The sequence below is a fragment of the Erpetoichthys calabaricus genome, chromosome 1 (genome assembly GCF_900747795.2).
Source record: "Erpetoichthys calabaricus chromosome 1, fErpCal1.3, whole genome shotgun sequence".
Lineage (NCBI taxonomy): Eukaryota > Metazoa > Chordata > Cladistia > Polypteriformes > Polypteridae > Erpetoichthys > Erpetoichthys calabaricus.
In genome coordinates this window covers 221,663,581-221,685,588 of record NC_041394.2, presented here as the reverse complement: position 1 = coordinate 221,685,588, position 22,008 = coordinate 221,663,581, and the positions used below count along the sequence as shown (strand labels likewise).

The following is a 22,008-nucleotide window of genomic DNA, read 5'->3' as shown; positions in this document are numbered from 1 at the left end:
AAAAAAAACAAACAAAAAAAAAAAAACGATTCATATGTTGGTTGATTAAGCTGCCACCTCTACAGCCGTAGCCAAAGGTTTTGACAATAACACAATTAATTTTTACAAAGTTTGCTGCTTCAGTGGTTTGAAACTTATGAAATGCTTGTAATTATATTTCAGTAAACCATATGAACATCTGACAAAAAGATATAAAAATACTGAAGCAGCAGACTTTGGGGAAAATTAATATTTGTGTCATTCTCAAAACATTTGACCACGGCTGTACTTACCACATAAATAACATCACAGATACGTGAGAAACAGCTACTGCATGCTTCATGCACATACACTGTAGCAAAAAGTGCTTGCACACAAAATGATGTAGCAAAGGCATTGCTGTTGATAATTTGTTCTACTGTTCATGTACTCCCAGATTATAAGGGTTCAAACATACAGTAGATTTGGCTGACAAATTCTTCAATATCTGGTTGATGTACTGGGATAACATGCTTAAACTTTTTACAAGATGAAATCTTGCAAATTAAAACATAAAAAAGTCTAGTCAAAAGGATTTTTCTTCTTTCTACGAGTTGAATAGAGATATAGCTTTCCTTCCTTTATTCTTGACGCATTAGCTATCTTTTGTCATGTACTTCTTTGTTTCAGTATTAAGTAAAACATCTCCTCTTCTTGATCCATCAGTGTTTAGATATGGCATCTTTACATTTTGACTAAGTTTTTAAAATAAACCCCATAAAATTTACTGAACTTTTGCAGGTTTAGTAACACTCTCCATATATCTTTGTCTCTCAGATATTCAATTTGATTAACAGCGATGAAAAGCAAGGTTCTTTCAAGAAACTTTTAACCATAAACTCTCCTAGAATATGATATGTATACAGTTGGGCTTGAGTTTGTGAACCCTTTAGAATTTTCTATATTTTTGCATAAATATAACCTAAAACATCATCAGATTTTCACTCAAGTCCTAAAAGTAGATAAAAAGAAACAAGTTAAACAAATGAGACAAAAATATTATACTTGGTCATTTATTTATTAAGGAAAATGATAGAATATTACATATTTGTGAGTGGCAAAAGTATGTGAACCTTTGCTTTCAGTATCTGCAACTAAACATTTCTGGTAACTGTTGATTGTCTTGCTGTATGACCCACCTTCTCTTGAGATTCAGTTCATGGACAGATGTCCTGACAATTTCCTTTAGAATTCTCTGATAAAATTCAGAATTCATTGTTCCATCGATGAAGGCAAGCCGTCCTGACCCAGATGCAGCAAAACAGGCCCAAACCATGATACTACCACCACCACATTTCACAGATGGGATAAGGTTCTTATTCTGGAATGCAGTGTTTTCCTTTCTCCAAACATAACGCTTTTCATTTAAACCAAAAAGTTCTATTTTGGTCTCATCCGTCCACAAAACATCTTCCAATAGCCTTCTGGTTTGTCCACGTGATCTTTAGCAAACTGCAGATGAGCAACAATGTTTTTTTTGGTGAGCAGTGGCTTTCTCCTTGCAACCCTGCCATGCACACCATTGTTGTTCAGTGTTCTCCTGATGGTGGGACTCATGAACATGAACATTAGCCAATGTGAGAGAGGCCTTCAGTTGCTTAGAAGCTACCCTGGGGTCCTCTGTGACCTCACCGACTATTACACCCCTTGCTCTTGGAGTGATCTTTGTTGGTCGACCACTCCTGGGGAGGGTAACAATGGTCTTGAATTTCCTCCATTTGTACACAATCTGTCTGACTGTGGATTGGTGGAATCCAAACTCTTTAGAGATGGTTTTGTAACCTTTTCCAGCCTGATGAGCATCAACAACTCTTTTTCTGAGGTCCTAAGAAATCTCCTTTGTTTGTGCCATGATGCACTTCCACAAACGTGTTGTGAAGAGCAGACTTTGATAGATCCTGTTCTTTAAATAACACAGGGTGCCCACTCACACCTGATTGTCATCCCATTGATTGAAAACACCTGACTCGAATTTCACCTTCAAACTAACTGCTAATCCTAGAGGTTCACATACTTTTGCCACTCACAAATATGTAATATTCGATCATTTTTCTTAATAAATAAATGACTAAGTATAGTATTTTTGTCTCATTTGTTTAACTGGTTTCTCTTTATCTACTTTTAGGACTTGAGTGAAAATCTGATGATGTTTTAGGCTGTATTTATGTAGAAATACAGAAAATTCTAAAGGGTTCACAAACTTTCAAGCACAACTGTACATGTATAACGGACAGTAGAGATGTGCTGCTAAAATTGTGTCTCAGTTGTAAGCACCTTGCAGAGAAAGTCTATTCAACTCTTCAAAGACAACTAGAATCTCCTGACATCATAAACAACTCCTACTCCTTTACAGATACACAGGAACATACATTAATTGTGCATGCTCTGCAGTTGTGAAGTATTGAAATTGAACTATTCAAGGTAATGCAGTGATACTAAAATAAATGCTGACATTTAGTGAACTCTGAATGCTTAAAAATTTGAAAAGACTTTGAAAAGATATTTTTAAAACTTCATGCATATGCCCAAAAATACTGAAAATAAGAGAAACAGAAATAAAATAATTAAAGAACTGAAGAAGCTTTAAATGATGTACTGTAATCTTCTCTCTTGATAAAACCCACCAGAAATCTTGAAAATGCGTCTTGGTACACATCAACAACAGGCTAAGAAGGTGGGATTCACTTTACTTCTTAAAAGGTATTACCTTAATGATCACAAGTTATAGGTTATTGGGATTAGGCTGGAACTTACACATTTTCATTTACATCAATAGAAGAATCTTTTTTTTTCCCAAAACAAAATACACTTTCATAAAATAGATGAAGAACCAAAAAATAAATTTGAGAAATTTACATAAAAAGGTAGAGTATGCAAGTTCTGCTGTAAGCCGTGTTTTTTTTTTTTACCTTAAAGGTCTTATACAGTTTCCAGCATTCCACTTGATTTTCCGGGAACACAGCTCGAGTGTTGTAATAGGGTCGACTGCAAGGGTTGTCAACCTTTCAAAAACAGAACAGCCATTTCATTGTTTTTCTCCAAAAATGTTTCAAGACAGTTTCATGTAATTAAGTAGATTCCATATATAAAAACAAAAATACTTTTTTTTAATCTATAGGCAGATACAGGCTAATAATCTCCATTTACATTTATTGACTACTGTGGGGTCTAAAATACATTTATCAAACAAAAAATTCCTTAGTTTAGTTAAAAAATATTATAGACTTCAAGAGCCATCACATTTACTGGAGATTTTGTTTGTTTTTGTATTTTATCCTATTTGAAATGCATGTATTTACATTTTAAACTGATTTAATTGTCCACTGTTTTCCACAGATATGTCAAAATTCAAGTGCAAACATACTTTATGAATGATTGAATGTGACAATGTATATTGTTCTGCCTACTTTTGATAGCATTCCTCACCCCCAAACGACCACAACCCATCCCCAAAATACTTGAAAATGTATCAGATTTGCCATTTAGGGCATCATCAAAATGTAAGTTATTACAAACAAGAACCAAGATATAAAGTCACAGTATAATAACATGAAACTAAGGACAACATAAGAGACAAAGTTAAACATTTTCTATTAGGGTAAGGATACAGTATGCATGACTTCAGGTCCAGTGTATGTACATATTCTGAAAAAACTGTATTGCAACAACATCTAAACCTAGCAGCACAGTACTCTTTTATCATAGAAATAAATATGTCTTCAGAGATTAAAATATTGCTGTAAATAAAATAATATTTGAGGTTTAAATGACTGCAACATCACTAAAAATAATACTTTTGATAAATTCACTATTCATCCTAAAATAAAATCCAAAATAATCCCACTGAATTTTCACTGCCAGTTTCGGTTAAATCTGCATATGTTCTTCACCACAATAGAATGGCTCTTCTACTATATATATGTATATTTGTGACAATGTAACCAAGACCAAATTATTCTTTATATTATACATGTTACAGATAGGCAGAGAGCAAGATATCTGCCAAACAGTTCAACAAATTTCTTTTGGGGAAACAAATGGCAGAAATGTTTCCAAAACAATAGGCTATTTCCAAGTGAAACTGCATTTTCTACAAACTGGTAGAAAGCGAAAAATAAGGACCATGATGAACATTCCCTAATGCAATTTTGCATGTCAGGGGCTTTGTCTTTTCACATATGCAAACTGCATTATTATCAATTGTAATGATTTGCTGCTGTGGCAAAATAGTTCTCTTGGAACCAAAAAAAAAAAAAAAAAACCATGACCCAATATAATGTTTCCTGAAACATTAAGTTATAGTATCAACAAAAAGTAAGACTATACCTTGTGTTGCATAAAAGGCTACTACTAGAAGAAATACTGGACTCTGAAGCACATCTGCGACGGGGTTCAAGTTTTCGTGTTTGAGCGAGATCTTTGAGATCCTCATTTCCAAAGCCATTGGTAAGCCCTAAAAATAGAGAGTTGTTGATTTACACAAAACACTTAAAAAGTTGGGAGCAGATAAAACTAATTATGTTTAGATGCCTGGTGTTAAAATACATGACATTAAATAACAAATTATTGAAAACCTATAAAAAATTTGTAACAACTTTAAAATCATTACTGTCACACATCTACAATACACATTTTCTTTTTAACTTAGATACATTTTATTATGTATGCCATTTACCCATAGATCAGCCAAAGTTTTGGTTGTGGGGTGACTGCATTGCAAAGTACCCCTCCAAAGTTGTATATTAGCTTTTGGAGGAATTCTATTCTAAATATCATGCTTAATTAAACCAATACACTTAATTCACTTTTAATGTTTTTGGAACAATTGAAGGAAAGTAACTGTCTCATGGTATAGACCATTATCCTTCACAGATGGATACATTACTGTCAATACAAAATATATCTCACCATCATCACTGTGGTATATACTTCTATAACATTCAAGTGTTGCTCTGCTTGTGTAAACAGAGCCAATATGTGCCTTGAAAACACATACACAAAAACACTAACTCCCCTACACTGCCACTAACATTCTACAATACTGATATCTGACAGTTAATATTAGAATTAACTGTCAGTAGAAATCAGCAGGACATAAAGGGGAACCCGTTAATGGTCAATGCAACACCACCTACTTGATTTTCTCTTAGAAGATGCCAACATACTGTACGCTGTACATTCAGACTGACTATATCTCATGTTGTCAGCAGCTGACGGCTCATCAACTTTTTGTTTCAAACTACATAACCACAATATGTGAGGTATTTTTGGGTGATCACCATTTTTACTAAACCAAATATTTTGCTTACCCATTCTCATCACAGAATTTTACAGAAAAACAAAATACTAAAAACAAAACCACCCTCACTTATTATAGTATTCCTAACAATCTTCTAATACTGGGTAATGTTTCCTTTTTACTCTTAATACAGTCTCAATTCTTCATGGCATTGATTCCACAAGATGGGACTAAGTTCTACATATGTAAGTCTCTAGTAAGTAACAAGTCTGACCTGCAAGTTTCAAGTCAAGTCTTAACTTACAATTGTTGCATTCAATCAAGCAAGTCATATCAAGTCACTGGTTTTATTCAAACAAGACATAGATGACAAGACTGCAGTAAAAACTGGTTACATTATCTGCAATTAATCTAATTATTTTAATATGTGATATATAAATATTTAAGCTGAGAGTATACTTTCACAGAGAAAACAATTCTTAATAAGAAATAACAATGACTGGTATATAAAATAACTGTATATACTGCACTGTGTCTAATATAGTATTTAAAATTTTTGAAAGGATATGTTACTTCAAATTTTAGCTAAATAATCAGATCTCATATAAAAATAATTTTTATGCAAGTGTGCATATTTAATAACACTAAAATCCCTGCCAAAATCACGTTCACCCCGATCACTCTACTTTTCCTGACATACACGAGGAAACTCATATCACCTCATCAATTGCCCACTGATAATTGCCTTTATTTTGTAAATATGTTAATTAGCAGCGCTCAACCTGCACTCACCCATCATTCATTCAGCCAGTGTTAATGTCCTTCCTCACACAGTAACCTTCTCTATTTCTCATCTCCAGACACAATTCTAACTTACAGCTCAAATCTGTGTTGAAGATTTTATATAGCAAAGAGCTGTAAGGTATATCATTATTTGAAATACTGTACGTACATTTCAAGTGTGTTCCGTGTTCACAATGATCTATGTACATGTAAATGAATGATGAAATATGAAATGTTAGATCTTGTAGACACAAAACAAATTTATATGTTTATTATATCAAATATAACCACTTGAATGCAAGGTTTTACTTTTGTGATGATCGCAATTAGGTGATGCCAAAGTAAATACAATGGTACAGACATTATTTGCTGTTTAGCATCAACTTTTACAACTAAAAAATTTTCACAGACTATTACTCAAATGAAATGCATTTAATATATCAAGTATAACTGCTTAAATCTGAAACGCATTGATTTGAAAATATTTGGATTTCACAGTCTGAAACTCTTCACAGAAATGTCAATTGAATGATTTTTTTAATTCAGTTTTATTATTAAATAAAAGCACACTTGCTTCGTTATACCTTTTGTGGAAGCATTTATTTTATATTCCAGGGCATGTTTCTTGCAGGAAGAGACAACGAAGTTCCTCGGCAATGCGAGCCAAGAACACTCTTCTTTTCTCAGTGGACCCTGTGCATGCCATGTACAGTATGTGTATGTTCATCGCTGCCAAGTCAAGCATGTTGTAGAAAACGGCAACCAGCCACCTGCATGTTTCTGCTCATATCATATAAAGCTTGTGTCTTTTAGTCCATGATGTCAACGGCGCACTGCTTTTTTAAAAAAAAAAAAAAAAAAAAACAAAACACAAACAAAACAAAAAAAAAAGCAGCCATAAATACAATATATGAAACACTTTGATAAATTGTTTATGACCTGTATACTACACATCAGACAACATTGTGGCATTAAAGCTACATTATACAAATATTTGCATACCTTCATGTGATTATAGTCTGTGACTGTGTTTGTTTTTTTTGTTGATCATCCCCACTATTCACGTTTTAGTGCCTGGTTCCAAGAATGCAGATAGACTTCTTCTTCTTGGGCCCATACACCATCAAGAAGGTAATGCCATTTCTATAACACTAGTGTGGAGAATTCCTTGCATCCTGAAGTGTTTTTAGCTGAAGGTGGAAGTTAGCGTTATATCTTGTTTCAGAATAGAACACGCCAAGAATATCAGTTGGTACAAAATAAAGACGCTCACAAGCATGTGTGTGTTTGTGTGTTTCATTTTCAAACGATTGTATTTGATATATTAAAAACATACGTTTGACTGGAGTCTGTAACAGTGTGTAAATTTATAGTACTTGCTTCAGTTTGTGCTAAAAACACAAATTATTTATCAGTGCTGTTATAATTACCCTAATGTGACATAAGCTCAATATATACATTACAAATCTGTCAAAAAAGTAAGAACGAAATGACATTAACAGTGTCAGAGCGCAGGGAGTGTGAATGTGTTTCGTGAATATTGCAGCAACCTATTAGCAAGTGACAGTGATGTAAAGAAGTTGTCTGTTGTTAAGGTTCTGCCCTTCTCGAGAAACAGCTCCATAAGCCTAATGATAACATTCTCAGAAAGTCTTTCTTCCATGGGACAACTGTGTTCCTTTCTTAAATAAGGAGGTGCATTGAATGTGAACGTTTTGAATGTCTTGGCTCATGAGGCTTATGGAGCAATTTCTAGAAAAAGGCAGAACCACAACAACAGACAAATTCTTCACATTGCTGTCGCTGGCTAATAGGCTGCTGCAATGATCACGAAACACATTCAACGCTGCCCACAATCAGACACTGTATTATATCTTTCTTAGTTTTGTGACACATTTGTAATGTATATCAAGCTTATGGCATGTTAGGGTAATTAAAACCGCACTGATACATAATTTGTCTTTTAGAGCTAACAGAAACAACTTGCATACATTTACACAGACTGTTACAGACTCAGATCAAAGGTATGTTTTCTTTATATCAAATATAACCAGATGAAAATGAAATACGCAAACACACACTCATGCGAACATCTTTATTTTGTACCGGCTGATATTCTTGGCATGTTCTATTCTGAAACAAGGTACGATGAGAACTTCCACTTGCAATTCTCCACCCTTGTGGTTAGAACTGGCAATGCCATGCTGACGGTGCATACACCCAAGCAGAAAAAATCTGTCTGCATCCTTAGCACCATGAACCAAAACGTGAAGATTTTGGACAATTGGGGGTGGGGTGGGGGAGAGAAATACTGTCACTGACTACAACCACATGAAGTTATGCGAATATGTATAATGTAGGATCAGTACCACAATGTCGTCGGATATGTATTATACAGATCATAAAATAATTTATTCAAAGGGTTGCATATATTTCTTATTCTGGGTCTCTCTCTCTCTCTCTCTTTTTTTTTTATTAAAAACAGTGTGCTGTTGACATCATGTACCAGATTGAGCAAGCTAATATGGTACACTCAGGTGGCCGATTGCCATGTTCTACAACATACTTGACCTGGTGGTGATGAATGTACACATACTGTACAAGGCCACGCATGGGGTCCACTGAGAAAGGAATAGTGTTCTTGGCTTGTCTTGCAGAGGAATTTGTCGTCGCTTCCTAGAAGAAGCATGTTCTGGAATATAAAATAAACACTTCCACAAAAGGTATGACAAAGCAAGTGTGCTTTTATTCAAGAATAAAACTGAAAAAAAAAATATCATTCAAATGACATTGCTGTGGAGGGGTTCAGACTGTGAAGACCAAATAACATTTTCAAATAAGTGTGTTTCAAATTCAAGCAGTTACATTTGATATAAAAAATACATTTACTAGAGTAATATTCTGTGTAAATTTGTTAGTTGTAAAAGTTCGTGCTAAACGGCAAATAATGTCTGCACCGTTGTAATTACTTTGACATCACATAAGCGCGATCATCACAAAAGTAAAAACTCACATTCAAGTGGTTATATTTGATATAATAAACACATACATAAGGCGGCACGGTGGTGCAGTTGTAGCGCTGTTGCCTCGCAATTAGGAGACCTGGGTTCGCTTCGTGGAGTTTGCATGTTCTCCCTGTGTCTGTGTGGGTTTCCTCTGGGTGCTCTGGTTTTCTCCCACAGTTCAAAGACATGCAGGTTTGATGCACTGGCGATCCTAAATTGTCCCTAGTGTGGGCTTGGTGTGCGAGTGGGTTTGTGTGTGCCCTGCGGTGGGCTGGCGCCCTGCCCGGGATTTGTTCCTGCCTTGCGCCATGTATTGGCTGGAATTGGCTCCAGCAGACCCCCCTGACCCTGTGTTAGGATATAGTGGGTTGGACAATGATTGACTGACTGACTAAACACATACATTTGCTTTGTGTCTACAAGACCAAACAGTTCTTATTTCATTGTACACTTACACAGATCGTTGTAAATATGGAACACACATGAAATTTATGAACAGTGTCAAAAAATGATACATCATTACCAATATAATTCTTTACAACTCTTTGCTATATAAAATCTTCAACACAGGCTTGAGCTGTAGGTTAGAATTGTGACTAGTGATGAAAAATAGAGAAGGTTACTGTGTGAGGAAGGACATCATGTTGGCTGAATGGGGGATGGGTGAATGCAGGTTGAGCGCTGCTGGTGAGGTGATAAGGACATAAAAGTTTCCTTGCATATGTCAGGAAAAGTAGGGTAATGAGGGAGAACAAAATTTTTCACAGGCTTTTAGGGAAACTGGTGTTAACTAAATATTTCAACAACTCCTCATCACTAAGAATGCATTGCACTTGCAGAAAATTAAATTGTATTACTTATTTGTGATCAATGGGGCCACATTATCATCCCTCCATGACTGAACACCTGCTCAACAAAGAAGTGGATGAAGGCACTGCCAGAACTCTCACTGCCACTTTGAACAGTGACTGTTATTATCATCACATATATCCAAATTGTGGTTTCAGCTGAACTAGAGAGCACTGCAACTATCAGCTTTTTTTTTTTTTTTGCTTTTTATGGTATGATGCAAAATGCACTGATGCATTACTACACTCACCTGGGTCATGTTCCTTATTTACCCATTATCATCTTTAGTAAACAAAAGTAGAAAGAAACACTGAAGGTAGTTATAAAAGACAATGGATGTTTAAATAAAATAATACACCTAACATAGCAAAAAATGACATGCCCACTTTAGGTTTTACTTTATACCTCTGCTAATGTTTAGTTTATGAAATTTTGTTTTTAGTAGACAATGTTTTCTTATCTCCAATGAAAGTAATAAAAGCTGCCACATTACAATGAAATAAGGGTCACAAGTTCAAGCTCACACTGGCATGCAGCTAATGAATTTAAGAGTTAAAGTAACCTTAATTATGATATTACTTATTTATGTTAAGCATCTAAGCATCTTAGCCATCTAAATATCAATCTAATTAATTCAAGTAAGGTAGCATATGAAGTCTCATCCCTTCTAAAAAAATATTGGCTCTGACACCAGTACCCTTGCACAGCACTTGTGAAATTACTTTTATGGGGTATCCTTTACTGTGTTTTGTTGACAGAACAGATCATCAATTGGAATGACAGTTCATGGAAATGGGAAAAGAAGTAGACTGTGTCACAATCACAGCCATTTTGAGCAGTGGGCGACTCGAATTGGGCTGGAGTATGTGGAACAGGGTTAGGGATGGCAGTCCAAAATGGGGTCATGTGAGTTGATGTGCAGTCAAGGAGACAGGTGGAGGGTTCCATGACTGAGGTGGTACATTAGTTGGAACACAGACATCCACCACAGCATTTGGGGCCAACTCTCTACATAGCATACCTTTCTTTATGAATCTTGAAATGACAAAGTTTGAAGAGGTTGTCATGTCAGTGATTTTTGACATTCATATCTTGCTGACGGCCATTCCATTCTTTGCAGTGTAGTCTGCAGTTGATTGAAAATATTAAAAAATGATAATCCTAGATGCTGTCACCTCCCAACATGCTTTGATTTATTGACATATGGAGCGCTTAGGTGTATATTATATATATGGAATGTAAATTAAAATAATATAATTTGAAAAATAATAATTGTGGCATTATAATGTGAAACTTTGTAAGTCATTTTAACTTAAGTCCGAGTGAAGTTGCAAGTCATTAATAAGGAAATCTAAGTCAAGTTGAGTCATTTTAAAAATACTGTCAAGCAAGTCACAAGTCAGAAGAATTAAGTCAGAAGTCCAACTTGAGTCAAATCATGTGACTTTAGTTGCCCGCATCTACCACAATATGTTGGAAACATTCCATTCCATAAGGGATTGCACATGGTCAGCAGCAATACTCAAATATGCTATGGCATCCAATAGAGGATTCATTGGTATTAATGGGCCAAAGTGTGCCAAGAAAACATTTCCCACACCATTCTTCCACTACCAGCCAGGACTGTTGACACAAGGCAGGTTGGGTGGGTGAATTCATGATGTTGGCACCAATTTCTGATCTTACCATCTCTATGTCCTATGTTCCTCAGCAGAAATAGAGATTCGTCATACCAGGCAATGCATTTTCAGTCTGCAACTGACCAGTTTTGGTTAGCCTATGCTCAGTGTAGCCTCATTTTTCTGTTCTTAGCTGGCGCCTCTACCTAGATGCTTGACGTATTGTGCATTCAGAGATGCTGTTCTGCTCACCACAGTAGTACAAAGTGGTTATCTGAGTTACCATAGACTGTCAGCTAAAATCATTCAGACCATTCTTTTCTAATCTTTGTCATCAACAAGGTGCTTCTGTCCACAGGACTGCCTCTAATGGGATGCTTTTTATTTTTCATACCATTCTGAGTAAACTCTATAGACGTCTGTCAGTGTAAATACCAGGAGACCAGAAATTACAGAAACTGCCAAACCAGTCCATCTTGCATCAACAGTAATGCTACAGTCAAAAAAAAAAAAAAAAAAAAAAAAATCACACAGACCACATTTTTTCACCACCCAAGTGTTGGATGTGCACATTAAGTGGAGCTTCATACCTACATCTACATGATTTTATACAGTGCCATGCTACCAATTGCACGGATAAGAAAGTGTACAGGTATTGCTAATAATTTGCTCGGTGAGTGTATTTACATTAAATAGCATCATCTGTACATAAAATGCTGTTAACACATTGAGCCGTCTTGCCTTGGAAGGACAAGCATATTAAGACAATGACACTCAGCATGAAGAACGTTTTAAAAACATTAATTTACACAAACACATTTCCTTTCCTTCTGTAAGTATTCCCACATGCAAAAAATTAGCAGGATTTTATTATTATTACTTCTACTAAATACAGACCATGCAAAGCTAAACACGGTCATAATCCTGAAAGCAATTCCAATTAAGCCAACTTTTAACAGCTGTTTAAAATTCTGCACTACAGTCAGAAATATAGCAAAAAATTTTCAGGTGAAAACGGTGAATGAAACCGTTGTACTCTACAGTACACCATTTAATGTTGATATAAAGCAGCACTTCCTAACTTGGTAAAATCTACCTGGAATTCTATTTTAATGCTTCAGATGGTAATTCTACTTCAGGTCCAGATATATATTTTTTAATTGTACTGGTTAATACTTAAAGCAATGAAAACAAATTATTATTTGGTTCAAGACCACAGACTTAAATCATGCAAAGTTAAAAGTCTATACTATCCTTGAACTTATCAACTACCTATACTAAACTGAACAGCAAGCACTCTGCTTCTGTTGACTATAGAGCCGGGAATGAAAAGGCAAAATGCGGTTGGCTAACCAACATGTGTACCCAATTCCTTATATAAAGCTTTTTTAAACTAGTATATAAAGTCAGCGTAGAGGGAAAGAACATTATATTCGGAAGTGGGTCAGCCCACCTAATAAAGTAGCTGGTGTGTTCAAATTAGAAAACTTTACATAGTGCCTCGCAAAGTCAGACTTTGTTTTAGTCTATGTATAGCTGTATTTTTAAAAAAAAAATACTGCTGGCAACAGTACATACAGCAAGATTCTTTTGTAGATTTAGTAAAAAAACGTGTTATCACATTTACTGTGGAAACATTTACCACAATCAGATTTACGGTTTATAAAGCAGGACCATTTTAAGTCTGCATCTATTTTTTTCTTAAAGTCTGCATAGCAGCATCGAACCTAGGAGTCAAAGTTTATATCTGGGGTGAACTTTAATATTTCACAATGAAATAAATTAACACATCTGTGTGGCAATGATCTAGGTCTTTTTCTCTGTACCACTTTGTATCCCAAAATGCAGTAATAGTTTTGAGCACAAAACATGATGGGTCAAGCAGACTAGTGTGTATATAAAGGGTAGGTATATAAAACAGAAATGAGAGAGACACCTTTACAAGATGAAGGTTTCTATTTTGATTGGGGCTAGGTTTGACTTACATTTACAGGTGCTGGGTATATGAAGAAATCCCTAATATACGTACACACACCAATGTGTAGAGATGGCTTTTACTCGCACTTACAAAAGTCTATTTCAGGAATCTGGGTTCATGTAGACTGTTCAAAAACAAGTATTGAATCTAAATTTCCAGAGTGTGAGTAGAAATAGTAAAGCTTACACTGATGCAGACATTTATGTCTAAGTACTTTATCTTGATTGCTCATTGCTGGAGATGGAAAAGTTTTAACACATATAATCACATGGTGAAAGGTTGTGTCCAGTGGTAAATGAGCAGAATGCTCAAGGAACTCGATATTTATAGATTCTATTTGGTTAGCTATAACATCAACAGTGGAGTTGGAACCAAACCTGGGACAGACTCGACAGCATGTTGTAATAAAAAAAAAAAAAAAAATCAATGTAGGATTTGCCATATAAGGCATTCAAATTGAGAATATAGAAACATATATAAGGGTTACTTTAACCTATATATAAAACAGAAATGTTTATCAGTCTGTATGTTCCCTATACAATCCAACACCTATTGTCCGATCTGGACCAAATTTGTGAAAGTTGCCCTCTAGGACCATATGGACAAGGTAGACTACTGTGGGTTTTTTCTTCTTCCTGCATGCTAGTTTGTACACCCGTGCAACCTGATGGCTCAGAACAAGTGAAACATCCTAACAGACTGAAAGTAGATCAGCAGACAAAATGACCAGAGCTTATAATTACTTACCCAGCAATGCAGCATGCTGCTTCTATCTACTGTAAAATAAAAAGGAGTATCGTGCACTTTTGCAGGGGGTTTTCAGAGAGGCTTGATTGAGAATGGAAGTGCAGCTCAACACAAAGTGGTTGTTGAACTCCTGTTTTGTCAGCCTTCCTTCATAATTTAAGCACTATGAACTGTCCAGCTTGAACTAAGCACACAAGTCAGACATCACAACAACCATGGTTATAGCTCAGGACATACTACAATTCTGGAATCCAAGAACACAGGAATAGAACAAATTCTCAAAATACTGCATCCTGCTTCTATCTACTGTAATATAAGAATGAGTATCTTGCGCTTTTGCAGAGGAGAGTTGGGCGGGCTTGCTTGAGAGTGGAACACAAAGGAGAATCAAAAGGGTGGTTGCTTAATTGCTGCTTTGGTGGGTTTTCTTCATAGTTTGAACACTACAACTGTTCTCCTTGAACTAACAGGACAAGTCAGACATGATAGCATTCATGGTCACAACCCAGCAAGGAGTTACTGCAATTCTGGAAACCAATCAAACCCAAAAAGTACAGATTCTCAATTCACAAGAGCAGACACATTGATAGGGAGGCAGATGTGGGACAGCTAGCAATTATAGCAGGGTCACTATTTAAAAAACACAAACTTTTCCTTTCTTTCCATTAACTCATTCTACAAGCCAGGTACTTTGGCTAGTATTTACATAATTAAAACAAAAACAGAGCCAAATTAACTTTCCCAATATCTACAGATCACTACACTGGCAATCTTATACTCAAGAGTGACTAAATATTTTTTTCTACCAATGAGCAATAGTCTTTCATTTTGCATTTGTAGTTAGCCACCTTTTTAATGCAGAACAATTTCTTCAAATTCTCTGTACATCTGTTGATGCTGCATTTTAGAGCCACATATAATGCATCTGAAGATGCTGTTTCACATGAAAAATACGTATCGTATTATCTATTTGTTATCACAGCTCTACTTATTAGGGCTGCAACAAATAATCAAAGTTATGGCTAATAATCACTGATGAAGTTGTCAACAATTTTTATTACCAATTAGTTGCCTTGTTATGTATCATGTACATCACTTCACTGACCAAAAGAAACATTTATTATGTTTTGAAATATAATGGAGACAGACAATGTAAATAGTTTCGAGTTAGAAGCCCAAAGACATTTCAAATTCACACTGTGATGATCTGGGTCAGCTCCACACTCCATGGTTGCTTCTGGAAGCCTCTTTGACCTGGAACCGGCGATAGTCGTAAACCGAGATGAGCCGGGCAAATGAGTACGTACATTCAGTAAGGAGTTGGTACAGAAGTGCAAAGTGCTTTTAATACATCCAAACAAAAACAGTGTTCAAAAGTGCAGCACAAAAGATCTTCAATAAACAATCCATAAAAGCAAAGTGAAATGTGGATGTTAAAATGTCCAAATGAATAATTCCATTAAAATGTGGTTAAAACCTCAGGCAGGTTTCTCTATTAAAACAGTCATAAGCACTAACGCCTCTTCATGAAATCTGGCGTTTCCTCAGCTTATTCCTTCCCATCAGGACCTTGTAGAATGAGGAGATGTCCGCTGACAGGTGCAGTCATTCACTAACTCCTGGATCTGGCGTCCTACTGTCAGATTGTAAGCGACTGTAGGACTCCACACCAAACCCCGTGTATGTCTCCCTCAGCGTCAAGCGGGAGATGGTGTACAATGGGGCCGTTTCTACTCCTCTCGCCATTGTTTCAAAGAGAGACACTTCGTCAGCCCCACACTTGAGCACAGCTAGCCGCTCGCTTCCCTGGGGCATATGGTAAAAAAAAAAAAAAAATCTGTGTCTTGTAAGATATATAAAAATGAGCTGACAGAGCAGAATTCGAGACATCAATAATATGCAAAACTTTCTTTGCAGAATATTTCTGTAAGCACAGCAACAGCAACAGAAGCCATTACTTGGATGTTGCTGCCATCTTGCGGATAAAAGTAAACAATACACTTTAGGCCAGTGTTTCTCAATGATGCTAGTGGTGGGTTATAAGCTACTGTTTATAATGATAGTGAGACGTTCAGCTCAATTCCAGGCTCTGACAATTGTACTTGATTCACCAAGGGGTACCAAACTCTGATAATTGGGTTGGAGTCGGCAAGGAGGATCAATCAAAAAAGGGGACATGAGTTTTGATGGTCTGCCTCTGATGATCAAGGGACACCAAGGGTCTGGCAATTGCACTGGAAACAGCAAGTGGGTTGTGACACCTAAAAAGTTGAGAAATACAGCACTATGCCACTTTTTTATTATCAATGCTGTCAGCCTTCTACTCCTTTTATATGCATATCACAAGAATGGCAAGAGGAATTTATATAAAAAGTCAGATGTGAGAAAAGATTTTGGCCGCATACTAGCCATGTAAGGGAAGGCGGTGCAGGATGAATGCATAAGTAGTAGACATATGAATTATTATTATTAGTATTATTATTATATGGAGCAGTGCTGATGAAAAGAAACCTTAAAGTGCCCTCCAAGACTCAGAAAACATTATTTTACAGGGTCTCATAACAAAATATTTATTACTACATAGAAGGTATAGATAAAAGAAAACGGTTTGACCCATCTGCACAGATTGTAAACAAAAAAGATGTGAAGCTTGACTAAAAAAAAAAAAAAAAAATTTTTTTTTGTGACTGAGCCAATCAGTGCCCTGAATATTGGAACTTAAGTGCCATGAAGTACATATTTACTTATTGCTAGCTTGTGGCCATTTGTTGGTTGCAATATCAGCACAGGAAAGAAGACAGCAGAAAGACTGTTACCTCTTCAGTTCCACCACTGCTTCTCTCACTGCTTCTGTGTAAAGCATATCATTCTGTGGCAGGCAGTGGTCCCGCAATTAAAAGGCATATGGCCTGTAGCAACTGGCAATTTCTACATCATTTTAATCCTACAGTTTTCCTATGGCCCTCAGCCATAAGTACAAATGGCCTCAACTTAGTTGGCCATAAATCAGCACATTAACTTAATTGTATAAACTATAGCTACACATGGATGTCCAAACTCAAAATTAGGAAATGTGAAGTAAATTTTCATAAATACTAAACGAAGTTCCACAATGTCATAAATTGCATTAATAGGCCAAGATAATGCATCTAGCATTAATGTTTGAAGAAAAAGAAAAAAACACTACAGTACTTCTATTTCATATTGTGGAATTTGCAAGTTTATGGCAAGCCAAATTAACATTTAGAGATATCTCAAAATTAATTTCAGATACCTTAAAATGTAATTTACTTTTTAAGATATCGGAAAGTTGCTTTGAGATATCGTAAAATAATTCCCTTCACAGTTCAAGATATTTGCAATACATTTTGAGATATCTCAAATGCATTTCAAGATATCTCAAAATAATTGTGTCTGCATTTCAGGATATCTCAAATGAATTTTCAGATATCTTTAATTGACCTTTCATGCATTTTAAGATATCTTAAATGCATTTCAAGATATCTCAAAATCATTTCCTGTAAAACTGCCTATTATTTCAATGGGACTTCTTGTTTATTATAAGATATCTTAAAATGTATGAGATATCTTAAATTAGCAGGAAGTGATTTTGAGATATCTGGAAATGTATTTCAGATATCTTAAATTGTATTGTAGATATCTGAAAATGCTATTGAGATATCTTGAAATAATTGAGTGTCCTTTTAAAGATATCTTAAAATGCATTTTAAATATCTTGAAATACAATTTGAGATATCTAGAAATGTATTGTTAGGTATCTGAAATGGAGCAGAGACCCATTTTAAGATTTTATGAAATTAATTTTAGATATCTAAAAATGTATTTTAGATATCTCAAACAACAGTGAATTTTAAGTTATCTTAAATGCTTTTTGAGATATCTTAATTATAGTTTGAGATATCCTAAAATAACGTCCCACTCATTTTAAGATATCTCAGATTCATTTCGATAAGTTCCTGCACATCTTAAGATATCTCAACATAACTTCCTGTGCATTTCAAGATATCTCAAATACATTTTGAGATATCTTAAAATAAACAGGAAGTCCCATTCAAAGAATAGGAAATTTTACAGGAAGTTATTTCGAGATACTGTATCTCAAAATGTATTTGAGATATCTTGAAATGCACAGTAAGTTATTTTAAGATATCTCAAAATGTATTTGAAATATCTCAAACTGCACAGCAACCTATTTCAAGATATCTCGAATTGCATTTCAGATATTTCAAAATGTACAGCATATCATTTCAAGATATCTTGAAATCTATTTGAGATATTATAAAATGCTTTTCAGATATCTTAAAATACAGTGGTGTGAAAAACTATTTGCCCCCTTCCTGATTTCTTATTCTTTTGCATGTTTGTCACACAAAATGTTTCTGATCATCAAACACATTTAACCATTAGTCAAATATAACACAAGTAAACACAAAATGCAGTTTTTAAATGATGGTTTTTATTATTTAGGGAGAAAAAAAATCCAAACCTACATGGCCCTGTGTGAAAAAGTAATTGCCCCCTTGTTAAAAAATAACCTAACTGTGGTGTATCACACCTGAGTTCAATTTCCGTAGCCACCCCCAGGCCTGATTACTGCCACACCTGTTTCAATCAAGAAATCACTTAAATAGGAGCTGCCTGACACAGAGAAGTAGACCAAAAGCACCTCAAAAGCTAGACATCATGCCAAGATCCAAAGAAATTCAGGAACAAATGAGAACAGAAGTAATTGAGATCTATCAGTCTGGTAAAGGTTATAAAGCCATTTCTAAAGCTTTGGGACTCCAGCGAACCACAGTGAGAGCCATTATCCACAAATGGCAAAAACATGGAACAGTGGTGAACCTTCCCAGGAGTGGCCGGCCGACCAAAATTACCCCAAGAGCGCAGAGACGACTCATCCGAGAGGTCACAAAAGACCCCAGGACAACGTCTAAAGAACTGCAGGCCTCACTTGCCTCAATTAAGGTCAGTGTTCACGACTCCACCATAAGAAAGAGACTGGGCAAAAACGGTCTGCATGGCAGATTTCCAAGACGCAAACCACTGTTAAGCAAAAAGAACATTAGGGCTCGTCTCAATTTTGCTAAGAAACATCTCAATGATTGCCAAGACTTTTGGGAAAATACCTTGTGGACTGATGAGACAAAAGTTGAACTTTTTGGAAGGCAAATGTCCCGTTACATCTGGCGTAAAAGGAACACAGCATTTCAGAAAAAGAACATCATACCAACAGTAAAATATGGTGGTGGTAGTGTGATGGTCTGGGGTTGTTTTGCTGCTTCAGGACCTGGAAGGCTTGCTGTGATAGATGGAACCATGAATTCTACTGTCTACCAAAAAATCCTGAAGGAGATTGTCCGGCCATCTGTTCGTCAACTCAAGCTGAAGCGATCTTGGGTGCTGCAACAGGACAATGACCCAAAACACACCAGCAAATCCACCTCTGAATGGCTGAAGAAAAACAAGACGACGACTTTGGAGTGGCCTTATCAAAGTCCTGACCTGAATCCAATTGAGATGCTATGGCATGACCTTAAAAAGGCGGTTCATGCTAGAAAACCCTCAAATAAAGCTGAATTACAACAATTTTGCAAAGATGAGTGGGCCAAAATTCCTCCAGAGCGCTGTAATAGACTCATTGCAAGTTATCGCAAACGCTTGATTGCAGTTATTGCTGCTATGGGTGGCCCAACCAGTTATTAGGTTCAGGGGGCAATTACTTTTTCACACAGGGCCATGTAGGTTTGGATTTTTTTTTCTCCCTAAATAATAAAAACCACCATTTACAAACTGCATTTTGTGTTTACTTGTGTTATATTTGACTAATGGTTAAATGTGTTTGATGATCAGAAACATTTTGTGTGACAAACATGCAAAAGAATAAGAAATCAGGAAGGGGGCAAATAGTTTTTCACACCACTGTAGATGCATTTTTAGATATCTGTAATTCAATTTGAGATATCTAAAATGATTGTCCAGATATATGAAATTCATTTTGAGATCTCTAAATGTTACTTTGACTTGCCATACAAGTGTTTATATACTTATCATCCCTTTAATGCAGCTTTCTCTAAATGGTAATTATTTCCTTAACTATTACTTTCATGAATGTTGACAGAAGTGATGCTCTGAGTTGTAAATAAATACATATCAAATACTAAAATCAACTGTACTAGATTGTTTTTATCCCATTTTCAAAGGCGTTCACTCTCTGTGATATAGTAAAATAATGAACCAAAATGGTGATCCATTCCAATGAAGGGGAGAAAAAAATGAGTTACAACCCTGATTAATGTGCTTTTTTTTTTATTTAAAGAAAAAAAAAAAAAAGGTGATTAGGTACTCCGTTTGGTAATAAAATGCAGATCAAATTTTGACAACCAGCTGCTGCTCTAAAGCATAAAACGTGCATATAACTGAAGTAAAGTGCCTGCCTATTGTTCAGTTTGCTGCAGGTCTTGAATTTTTCTCATTAAAGACAGGCTTTATTATAGCACAACCAAGAAGACTCTAGCATTTACCTATGGTGCCAACACAATAATACCTAAAATACCCTTTGCTCATTTTCACAGCTTCTCTATTCATGCTTATGAAGATGCACATTCTCCCAAAACTGTATCATTTACATTTTTCACATTTTTGTCATGTGGTTTTCTTCACTAACTATATAGTTGATATATAGGAACCAGGATATTTGATGCTTGATTAAAAACTATCCACAGTAAGTGGATATTAGCAATGAAAATTGCTAATTTAATCAAAAGCAAAAAACTGCTATTAACTGGAAGCGGACAGAATCATAAACTTAATACTGTAAGTAGTAAAAAGCATTTACATACCGACACAGGGACCATTCACACCAAAGAATATTTCTAGCATATTTAGCACTAGACCAGAACACTCCTAAACCACTTGAAATGTTACCCGCCATTGTTTTCAAAGACAGTATTCAAAACTAAGAATTTTAACAGTGTGCACTTTAAACTCTTGCATGCAGCAGTTTGAGCATTTGTGGTTAAAAGCTTATATTCCACAGAAAAATCAATGGTAACACTCATAAAACACTGGTAAAAGAAAACCAAAAAGTATTTTGGAAGCATTTTTACAGGAAGCCAATGCCTCCTCCTAGATGAATTATCGCATTGAAACTAGAAAAAAAGTCAGGTGTTTTCATGCTTACATGTGCACTGGTCTACTAGTGATCTCTATTGAGGTACAGATTACGGTACATAGCTTGCAATCAAGTGACAAGAATTCAACAGACATTATTGGCATAAAAATTGTTTAAAAATAGTAAAAATTTTAGTGCACGTTTTAACAATTAGAAAAGGTAGTTCTTCCTCATAGAGCCATATGGGAATTGCAGGTTTCCAAGCATTTCTGGATTGATGAGTATTATTACCTCTTTTAACAATGACTACTTAAAATGTGTTAGTGATACTTAATCATTTAAGAAAATACATTTAGTTGTTCTTTCTTAATTTGATCCCCTGGTTGAACACCGGCCGCTGCGCCACTAGATCACACTGATTTCTTAATATCTTTAGCAAATAACTAGATTACAACTAAACAGAAATTATATTAATATGTTTTTGTTGCTGTATTGCACACAGCACACCATCCACCATGGGTGCTTCTTGCCATTACACCCACTGCTGCTGTGATAATTACTAGCTCCTAGGGATCCTAAACTATGTAGATTTTCCCCTCAGCATATACAGGATCAAATTTATATGAATATAACAT

The 22,008-nt window shown here is 35.6% G+C and overlaps 1 protein-coding gene across 4 annotated transcripts in view; it reads right to left on the bottom strand.

Annotated features, from left to right (window-relative positions):
• The window catches only part of brd1a (bromodomain containing 1a), a 131,407-nt gene that overhangs the window by 31,470 nt on the left and 77,929 nt on the right, over positions 1–22,008 (bottom strand). For 3 of the 4 annotated variants that reach the window (XM_051933901.1, XM_051933910.1, XM_028812077.2), the window contains 2 exons: positions 4,345–4,471; positions 2,928–3,020 (listed from right to left, as the gene is read on the bottom strand). In XM_051933901.1, coding sequence (XP_051789861.1) covers positions 2,928–3,020; positions 4,345–4,471 — 220 coding nt within the window. The remainder of the gene's footprint in view (positions 1–2,927; positions 3,021–4,344; positions 4,472–22,008) is intronic. The other variant, XM_051933905.1, reaches the window with a different exon arrangement.